Raw genomic sequence first — 10,490 nt, 5'->3', positions numbered from 1 at the left:
TTTTAATTGCTGTGGAGAAAAAAAAAACAATACCAAACCACAAACACACACCCCACTGGCCCCCAAGCTTCTGGGGGATCTGGAAGTGGCTGGCCTGGAGCACACGATGCTGCAGTTACTTGTATGTAGGACAAGTACAGACAGCAGCAGAGATGGCCTGAGACTAATCTGCCTGTGCCTCGGCTTAGACCTCATCTCCAACAGTACCTCAGCCTTCCGAAACTGTCAGTATTTCCTTTGCTTACATCTATCCCCAGACTACCACAAACCAGGATTGTTGTGTTGGCTTTTGCCTTTTAGAAATGCGAAAAGTTTCTGAGCTGGTGTCTGCTGTTTGGTGAGAATTGTTTTTCAGCCTTTGGGTGTTGTGTCCCTTTCTCTTCCCTTGGGTAAGAGGTATTCTGATGGAATTGCCTAGGAATGCTTTCTTGTTTTAATCAAGAGTCATCATGATTGGGAAACAAAATTGGGATGCTGTTTTTTTTCCAGTTAGAAAGCAGATTTAAGTACTGATTAGCAGTGTTTTAACTGTGATGCAAATACCCATGTGAGCAATGGTCTTAATATTGCCTCCTTTTATTCTCAGTCCTTGTGGCTGTATACTAGATTTTAAGTTCTCTTCTAAGTTCATTTAAGTTCATCTTCTCATCTCTAGATGCTTCTTAAAACAGCCAATTTTGTAGCTAGAACCTTATTTTCTATAATTGTGCCAGTTAGTTACTTTTTTCTGTTTATTTAAGCAGACTTCATAATAATGGAATTGTATCTAAAATATGAGACGTATTAAATAGATTCTGTTATTTTTCTAGTAATTAGATACTCAGGAATTTCTTTGTAAAATAAAAATGACCCAGGAGAAACTCACTGTGAACTATTAAGTGTAGACCAGAGAAGTCTGTATGTAGCAGTAATTAGGTATGTCTTAGGAAAACACATTGTGCAAGTCCTTTTGCCAAGAGGTTTCAGCATAACCAAGTATATGGGCCACCAGGTGGTTTTTTGCAGGTTTTTTTAAACTGCATGACGGTGAGTAAATAAATCACTCTTAGCTTCACTCTTTTTATCTTTAAAATATTGATATCTCCCCATGCCTTCAGGAACCTGGGAGGATGCATTAGTTAATACTGACGTGCTGTGTTGTAGGTCTGAAGTGGGCTGTTAAATAATGGAAAAGGAAGGCAGCCCTGGTTTTAGGTTTTGCTCTGTGATGTTTTGATGCCACTGGCCCAGATTCATTGCCAGTGGAAGTTATTTGTTTTAAAAGATATTAAAAGCCGTTTGTGCAACGTCAACTGTGTTAGTTCACCAAGAAAAATGAAGGCTGTAACTGTTTGTGAGGAAAGGAACTTAGGAGAAGTTTGGTCTTGAAATACAAACTGATGGCAAAACTGTGCTGCAGTCCCTGTAGCCTAGTGGTAAAGGGGAGAAATCCATGCAGGAATCTGCCACAGGAGGTCATTGTGTCTCGCTCCCTGGGCTGGCTGCAAGAGGAGCATTTGAGCTTTAACAGTGACTGGCTGTGGAAAAGGTAAAGGAGGAAGAGCTCACTTCCTCACTCGCCCAGAGGATAAATACTGCACGGAATGAGATAAACCTTGCTCTGTGGGAGGAGGGAGTGGAATAGAGCAAACCCCACTGGATTAAGTGAATGACTAGAAAAGGCTGAGCTAATGGCAGGGATTTGGTCACCAGAAGGCCTTCTGTGCAGCCACCAGCTGTTTATGTGCTGCGAGTGAACACTAGCACATGGATAACACTAATCCTGCTGTGTCTGAGCCATGGCAGCCTTCAGGGCTGGGCTCTCAGCCGGACACGGCCCTGAGCAGTGCTGATGCTGGCAGCCTGCTGCCAAGTAAAACATTCAGCAGTTCGACTAGCTGAGGCTGTGCACAGTGCTCACTGTGACAAATTCACATAAACTGGAGATGCATCTCCAGAATGCTGGTTGAAATCCAGTAGTGACAAGGAGTGTGGATTCTACACTGGGAGTAAGGAGTGCAGGGATTTATTTTTCCTTATGTGTGTATAATGTAATGCTCAGAGCCCCAACTGGAGGCTGTTGTGTGCAGGCGACTTTTGTTCTTGGGTCTGAGTTTCAGTCCATGGGTATAGAGAATATGAGAGCAGTGTAAATAAGACTGTGGTGCATGTTAAATGAGATTGCAGGCTATTGCTCATTTCTTGGATTTCTGTTGACTGCTCTTCCCAATGTCCTGGGCAGGCTGGACATTCCATATATGATCTCCAGGAAGTCAAGGTTGTCCAGCTTGCACCATGGATGTTTGCTGGCTCATAGTGCTGCCTGGCTTGGAAAAAAGCTGTTGGTTTCTGAGAGTTAATTACAAAAATGCTGCCACTGCAGCTCTTTCAGAGGACATCCTGTGCTTTCCCCTGTCCTTTATTTCGTGCTTTTCTCTCCAATTTCCTTCTCAGTTGTTGTGACTTGTCTTTCAATAACTGCTAAAACATGAGATCATGTTTTAGCAGTTATTTAGAATGTATGAGATCATACAAGTTGTAACAGACAAGTTAAATCCAGCGTTTCACTCGGACACAGCCTTCTTAAGCATGTGGCTTCTGCCCTGCTCCACTTGGCTGTCTTAGGTTTTCTAGTCCTCTTCTCTGAGTAGATCTGCTGAGTTAACCCATCTAGTTGCTGGGGCTTTTCCTACCTCCTCCTGGTTTCAGCACCAGCTATGGATGTATGCTGACTGTGTGCTCTTTTCTCATCATTCCCCTCAGATTTGCCTGTGCTTTGTTGGAGTCATAGCTCTTCTCTGCTGAGCCTCCACTGCACCTTTGGTGTTGTCCTCACTGCAGCTCATGGCCTTTACCCTGAGCCCTGGGCCCAGCACGGTGGCCTCAGGTCATTGACTGCCTTGTTGGTCAGTCACCTGTGTCCTGTCTGTGCCGTGCCTCGTGAGGAGAACACCTGCGGTCGCAAACAGCAGGACCTGGCTTTTTAAATATCATTCCTGATCTGCAGTGCTGCTGCTTTCCCAAGGGTTTCCTGCAATGGTCCAGCATAGTCGCGTAGGTATTCCAGCTGTGCTTGTCCTTGCCAGAGTTTCTTTGCTGTCTCTGCTATGTTGTAGTCTAGCGAGTGGGCTCATGTCAGCTGACTGAAGAGCTTTTTCCAGTGGGGGTTTTGATGCAGCTTGTGCTCCTTTAACCAGTCTGGTTTCTGACTGGGAGACTTGTGACACAGGAGTAGAGCTCTGTTCTTTGGAACTGAGCAGTCTGAGCTCTTGAAGAGTGAAATGAGATTCCCTGAGGCTGAGAGCTGTCAGGCACTCCATTGTCAGCATTCTTCATGCAATTGTGCATGCACTTACTCTCAGGTTTTTATGGCTAATGAATGCCCCCGCTATTCACTATTCTTAGACCTTTACCTGTGGACAACAGATTCACCTCACAGTTCCAGCTCTTTCCTGCTGAAGTTTACTCGTTCCCTTTGACATAACCACAGCTTGTGCACAGGACTAGCCTTTTCCTGGAAGGATAGTGTGACACTGGTTGTTCTGTTTCTGGTGGCTTCCCAGCCTGTTCAGCATTTTAGGATAGGTGTGACTGAGCTTTGGGCATGCTATGGCATTGTACACTCTTGAAACAAATTCCTACTGTGTTTGCCAAATGTCACGGCTGTATTGCAAGCTTTACCTCCTGTGATACAAGTTTGCTGTTATTTTGGTATGTAAATAAAGGCCTTTCTTGTGATCCCTTTGTGACTTAGACTTAGCCTATGCCTGCAGTGGGACTGATGGAATTCATCATGCCAGAGATGAGTCACTAGCTCTTCCTGTCTGAAAATTTCCTTTTCTCTCAAGGTTGCTCACCCATGATACACTCAAAGTGATAATGCATCTTCATTTTATGTTTTATTGACGGTCTGCACCTGCCAGTTGCCCTCAGATGAGGACACCTCCAGCATCTGGTTGCACTGTTGGCTTTAAAGTCTGCTGTTAGCATTGCTTCTGGGACTGCCAGTACAATCCAGCTGGAATCATATTGGCAGGAGGTCAGAAAGCATTGCTGGAAATGTAGCAATTGTGTTTGCTTGTTGTGCAGCACAGGCTGAAGATCTCTGGGTCTTTTAAAGCCCTCTGTGGAACTCTCCTTTTAGCCACTTTTGTCAGGAATTTTCTGTCTCTGCATTTGGTGTGCTGCATTTGAGGTTTGCTTGTTTTTCTCTTCTACTCTGCTTGTCTCTAGTCCTGGAATATAACCCGGTTCTCCTTCCTGGTCTGTCATGCCACTGCCCATGGACTGAGCCTTTGCATTTCATTTCCCTGCATCGGCACATATGTTGGATGGGGATACCTTCACTGTGCTGTCATTTCACCTGCTCAGCTCTGTGCCTGGATATTTAAGCTAAAGTACTGGCTGTTCCCATTCTGATCCTTGTCTTGGGTAACTGTAGTTACTTCAGGTCTTGGAAGACATTTCTCTAGGGGATTAGATCTGTCCTACGACATTTCCTGCTGCCTGGAATAGGATGTTCCTTGAATGATCTTTTCTTTCACTAGGAAGCACTTAAAGTCTCAAAATCCAATGTAGGCACTAGAATTCTCAGCCTCTTAATGTAAGTACTGATTTCCACTTCTGCTTCTTGGTTGCAGGATGTTTTGTGGGGGGGATTTTGTTTGTTTTTTGGCAGTGCAACACCCAAAACCTTTCAGTGTCGTCTCTGATCTGGTTAAAAAATTACAGTATGTATTTTGGTTTAAGTTCTTGTCATTGCTGGGGGTTTTATTTTTAAGGCAACTGTGGGCTGTTTTTAAAAATGAACTTTAATCTGAAATAATACCCAAACTGTCAGTAATTGCAAGTCCTTGGTTCCAGTGGTGACTGCCTGACAGTGTGAGGTCTTGGACCTCATGTTGCTGTTGTGAGCATGAGTCATTGGTAGCTCCTGTACTGCTGACAGTAAGGTATGTCTTGAGGGTTGGTCTGTATTTTTAACCTTTTAGCTGCTGTAGCCTTTAACAGGGAGCCTTGGGAAAGAAGGCTGGGGCTAGTGGGGCTATGCTCCAGCAGGGTCACAAACACTGATTCTGCTCCAGCAGCAGTCCCCAGTGTGTGCTGGGGACATTGCTGCCATCCAACAGCAGCATTTCATCAGTGCTTCTGTTTTGCCCAGTGACGAGGAGATTCCCATCCACAGGAATCCCTCAGTGATCAAATGAGGGTTCTCAGCCTTTTTTAGAGGCCCAGGTTAACTGTCAGATTTGAAACTTGTGGGCTAGAAGTTCTTAGTGTTGCTCTAGACCACTTATACAGGAGCGAGATGATTTTATGGAACTGATGTCAGCTTCCTGAGACTTTCTCTGTTAGCTTTTGCAAATCCTTTGGCCCTTGAAGTTAGCTTGGATGGAACTTTTGCTTTGAACTACACTGTGTCTCTCATTGGAATGACCGAGTGAGGGGTGGGAACAGGCAATGACCTGAATAAAGCAGAATACGTCACATAACATGCTGAGGGAATGAGATGAACAGGGACTAGACCAAGCAGGATTATAGACATTAGGAGTAAATTGATTCATGGAATTTTATTTCCAGGTTTGAAAGTACAATGCTCAGCAGTGAGGGGTTTTTGCTGTTTCTAAAGGAGGGAAGGATAAAAACTGACCTGTTTTTCTGCAGCTGACAACTGTACTGAGAGGTGGGAAGTGTCACCTAAAGACATGCCTGAAGAGCTAATGCAGTGTATGGAGTTCCCCTCCCATATCTGATGGAAAGGAAGAGGGACAGAGTGGAGGTTAGGAATGTTCTATGCTGCTAACCTGTTACCTTGAGTAATTGCCAAAGCTTTAGCACTTAGAAAGCAGGTGGGTCCTGAGTTCCTGTCTTGCTGGTGACACAGCAACACCTCTGTGCTGGCTCCTGTGTGCTGGACTTGTGAAGAAGCAAGAGTGAGAGAACAAAGGTAAGGGTAAGTCCCTCAAAGAATTTTAATATCGTTGCTTTTCTCTCTAGAAGGTCCATATGTCCCAGCCACTTCCCAAGGGCGGTGTTTGGTGTTTTGCTCTTCATAGATGATGGCTGTTGGGGCTGAGGAAGCTTACTGTGAGCCTACTGTGATGATGAATTCAGTCATGCCATATCAGTTGCCAGGGCAGTGCTGCCACTTGAAGGTCGTGTGTGTAGGAAAAGCCATTTGTGAGGGGCTGGATGCACCCATGGTTGTGGTTAGGTCAGGCCTTTACATCCCCACAGAGCTTGAGAATAAAAGATGCTTTGAAGGGGATCTACTGATGGGTTTTCTCTGCCAAATGAACAGGTTAATGATTAAATAAGGCCATTACAAACTTGGTAGCCTCTTTTGTCTTCTGTCTTCTGCTGGCATGGTTGCTTTTGCTAAAAAGCTCTTTCTGTCAGTGCATGTTTTGCCTGACAGACATATGGAATAAGCTGGAATAATTTCTTGCAGCAAGATTGTTTTCACCAGAAAAAGCTGTGCTCACCCTACAAGCCCTTTGCTGGCATCAGGCAAGGTAGAGGTGTGCTGAGCTCACGGCACAGGCTTGCCCTCAGAGTGAAGGTCTGGGCACAGCTGTTTATTTGAACTGGGACTTAGCTAAGCACATGTTGTAAGAGAATGAAGATTTGTTGTTTTCTTTTCCCTCTGGCACATAGCATATTGTCAAGGAGGAACCCACCAAGTTAGCCTGTGGATTTTATGTTTGTTTCCTTAATAGCATCTTCCAGTCATGAAATCATGCTGAGAAAGGACTTGAGAGAGGGCCATCAGTCCCTAACCTGGTGGTGTTTTTGGGGCTCTCATCTCTGTTTCATGCCCTAAATGTGGTGGGGTGAGGGGATTAGAGAAAGTGATCGCTAATCCAGCTAAACACACCTGACTCCAAACTTGGGTTTGTTTGCTTGAGATTAAGATATGCAGATGAACTCTCTGTCAATGTTTAATGAAAGAGGTCTGAGTGGTGGTTTCCTCTGACACTTGTAAATTTGAAATACTTGTATTTTGCTTTGGATACGAGTTGTGTGGCTTTTCTCTTCTTTTTTCCCTTCTTGGTATCTGAACTCTGCTGGCTTAGAGCACAAGTGCATTCAGGTTTTACAAGTCACTGTTGAGAGATGGAGAAAGGAGATGTTTAAGGTACCATTCAGCTTCTCAAAAAGAATGTGTGTCTAAACATTTTTGTGAGAAAGTTGATTTCCCCCCACAGGCAGGTTCTGCTCTGGCAGGAAGGGATATCATGGGATGCGGGATCAGGCAGACTTTTACTGTTTGGAAAAAAAAATAGATTAGGAATGTAAAACCAGTATTGTTGTATACTGCAAATATAAATAATGCGGAGAAAAACAGCCTCTGTGAAGTTTGCATTGCTGTAGTATTTAGAGATCCATTTGACCCTGGAGCTCTTTGCTTATCAGCTCTTGGTAAGGAATTTGGCATGTTTAGATGTTACCTAAGAAAAGGAAAAGGGCGTTATGGCTTCCTTGTAGTGAAGGCATTTGGTTATAATTCATGTGGAGCAGGGATTCTTTCTAGAGGCTGGTGAAAATCCCCACTCCAGCCCCACTGCTGATTTCTTCACTTGTCCTAACTGCTGTTACAAATTGCTTACCACAGCAGTGCGCTCCTTGCCCTGGCAGGCTGTTGCACAACCTCACCTCCAGGGATTTGCAGCAATGTTCTGATTAAGCTGGGTATCACTGTTCATCTATTTGTTTTTTTCAAATGTGAATCTGAATGTGTGATACATCAGCAGCTGGAAGAAGTTAGGAGGCAGTAGAGAGTCATTAAAAGGTTATTTATTTAAGAACTTTAAAGTAGCTTTGCTGAACTGTGGATTTCATTTGATGGAACAGGCCTCATCAAAACAGTCTCTAGGGCTGATCACAGATTGACTTGAGTGAATGAGTTTCACACAGGCTAGTAACTCAGAATTTATTACTTATACTCAATTGTATTTGCTAAGAAATTAAAATTTCCTTGTCTTTTTTCAAAGGGGTGGCCTGCACCCTTTGTAATCTTTTTCTGCAACTCCTTCTTCCTGAATCATGGAGTCAAGAAAGGGTTTGAGGTGGAAGAGACCTTAAAGGTAATTTTCTTTCATCGCCTTCCCTGGGTAGGGGCACCTTCCACTATCCCAGATTATTCCAAGCCTTGTCCAGCCTGGCCTTGAACACTTCCAGGGATGGGGCAGCCACAGCTTCTCCAGGCAACTTGTGCCAGTGCCTCACCAGTCCCACAGGGAAGATATTCCTTCCTGATATCTCTTCTAAACCTGCCTGCTGTCAGTATTTTCCTTATTTTCCATGACATGGTGGCTTTGCTCTACATGTTCCTGGAGTTTGGCCTTCTGGGATTGAAGGGGTTCTGTCTAAATAATGATGGTGTGATGGTCCCAGATGTGGACTCTGCCAAGAGACTTACTGAACCCATCTTCACTATAGATTTTTCTTCCTTATATTTATAGGTTACCTCGTGTAACTGGGACTTGGGTAACTTCCCAGTAACTCCACCAGCTGTTTGGGGACCAGCTAGAAAGGAGCAAAAGGAGCTTCCTTCTTCCACGAGATTCTCACCAATTTTACTGTGTCATTTGTGGTTTGTTGGGCAGATGGTGGTTTTGTATGACCTACTATACTGATTTGGGAAAGCTAATCATTTTTCCCTCCCAATCCAGGAATGATTGCACATTCTTTCCCATCACTGAGGCACTGGTTGGAAATAAGCAAAGATTTCACAACTTTTTGAAGCCAAGTGTGTTCCTTCCCTGCTGAGAGCCCTCCAGCACTCTCCTTATCTGCCTTAGCCTGTGTTGACATGCTTCATTTCATTTCTCCCCGACTCCATGTAACCTGGCCATCCCAGGACCATTCTTGACTTTCACTGGAGGACTGTGTTGTGATTGGGCTTAATCCTATGTCCTGCTGTCATCAGGAGATGTCACTTCACTCTTCTGACCCCTCTCTCTGTAAACTGTCACTCTGTCTTCTCAGTGATGCTTGGATCTGCAAGGGAGCAGGGCTTCTAAATTCCTGGCAGATTTTGCCACATCCTGCATAGGCTTTAGAAGCAGCTTCTAGCTTTAGTAGTGTCTGGAAAAAAAAAGTGCCTGCAGAATCTAGCCAGAGTCTGTACTCACAGTGATTCCAAGCACGGAGTATTGCTCTGTAACCACACACAGCACAGTTACTGCTCAGTAATCATTGCAGCTCATTATGGTTTTGGTTTTTGCTGTCTCATGGTTGCCTTTCCTGTAATCTCTTATCACCCAGGATCTGGGTTTTGGCTTTCTTCTCTAGGAAGATTCTCTGAGGGTTTTTTGTCTAAGCCCTGGCCTTCCCACTCCAGATGGCTGAGAGCCAACAGGTGTCAGAGTGCACATGTAAGACCAGTTTTACTGTATAGGTTTGGAAGGGAGGTCCTTACAGTACCCAGTGTAGTGGCAAAAGCCTCTATACCCAGGCCATTGCCAACTCCTAAAAATCATTCCCATATTGATACACTGGTCCTTCTGAGAACTGTCCCTGGTGCTCAGCTCCAGGATTTCCCAGACTTGCCCACAAGTTAAACAGTTTTGGGCATGTGCATGTGTGTTGCAGGGCAGTTTGCTTGTTCCCATTGGCTACTGCAGCCTTGTGTTTGACTTCTTCCTTTCTCCTGTGAGTGTGGTTTAGAAATAGACTGGTTAATCTGATGCTTTAATGATGGTCAAAATAGCCCTAGCTTCAGTGGTCAAACCACCTGATTTTATCCACCTCCTGCAGAGTCCTTATTCCCTTTTCCACTTGTTAGCAAATGGAGGTGTTTGCTGAATAAGCAAGGATGGACAGGAGCAAAAAGCTGAAAGCTTGTGACACAATAATGAACTAAGTACCTTCTTGAAGTCCCACAGTTGCTTGCCTTGGCTACAGAGAGGAAAAAACCCTTGTTGCTCTGTGTTAACAAGCTGTTCTGTTGTCCTGGTGGGAATGAACCTGCAGCAGAGCCTCAGGGCCTGCACAGCTAATTGAGAGGTTGGAAGCTGAAGCCTGGTCCAGCTTGGCTCAGCCCCACTGCTGAGTGTTTCACCTGGCAACTAACAGTCCTCTTCTTGTTGCAGTTTGGCCCTGGCCTTTTCAGAGGCATCTGGGCACAAGACAAATAACCTCCTATTTGTTCTAGGCACCCCTGCAGCTCTTCGTATGGCTGGCAGTATCTGAGACTCTCCCAGTCCTCCATCACGCATTGTGGTGAAGCTGAAAAGGGACTTGCTCCAGAAGCGCAAGGAAGGAGCAGAAATGCATCACAGGTAACACGGGGAGTCCATGGCTACAGTTGTGATGGTTTCTTTCTGACTGATCCACACCCAGTGTATGCTTCAGCAGGACACATGACTTAATATTTTAGTTGGGCACTTCTAGCTTATGGTTATGTGATGGGAAGAGAGGAAAAATATAAACTGGTTCTCTGGTGTCAAAGTGAACAGACGTTTTCCAGTGTCTTTGGAACTGGGCTGTGGGCTGAGCAGGTGCAC

At 44.8% G+C, this 10,490-nt stretch overlaps 1 protein-coding gene across 1 annotated transcript in view; it reads left to right on the top strand.

Annotated features, from left to right (window-relative positions):
- The first annotated feature begins 10,140 nt into the window (after positions 1-10,140).
- Positions 10,141-10,490, top strand: part of SLC4A4 (solute carrier family 4 member 4) — a 141,151-nt gene continuing 140,801 nt past the window's right edge. The window contains exon 1 of the mRNA XM_066318276.1: positions 10,141-10,265. Coding sequence (XP_066174373.1) covers positions 10,255-10,265 — 11 coding nt within the window. The 5' untranslated portion in view covers positions 10,141-10,254. The remainder of the gene's footprint in view (positions 10,266-10,490) is intronic.

Source organism: Sylvia atricapilla, chromosome 4, assembly GCF_009819655.1.
Source record: "Sylvia atricapilla isolate bSylAtr1 chromosome 4, bSylAtr1.pri, whole genome shotgun sequence".
NCBI classification, from domain to species: domain Eukaryota; kingdom Metazoa; phylum Chordata; class Aves; order Passeriformes; family Sylviidae; genus Sylvia; species Sylvia atricapilla.
The sequence above is the reverse complement of the archived record's forward strand: the minus strand, read 5'-3'. Positions and strand labels throughout refer to the sequence as shown.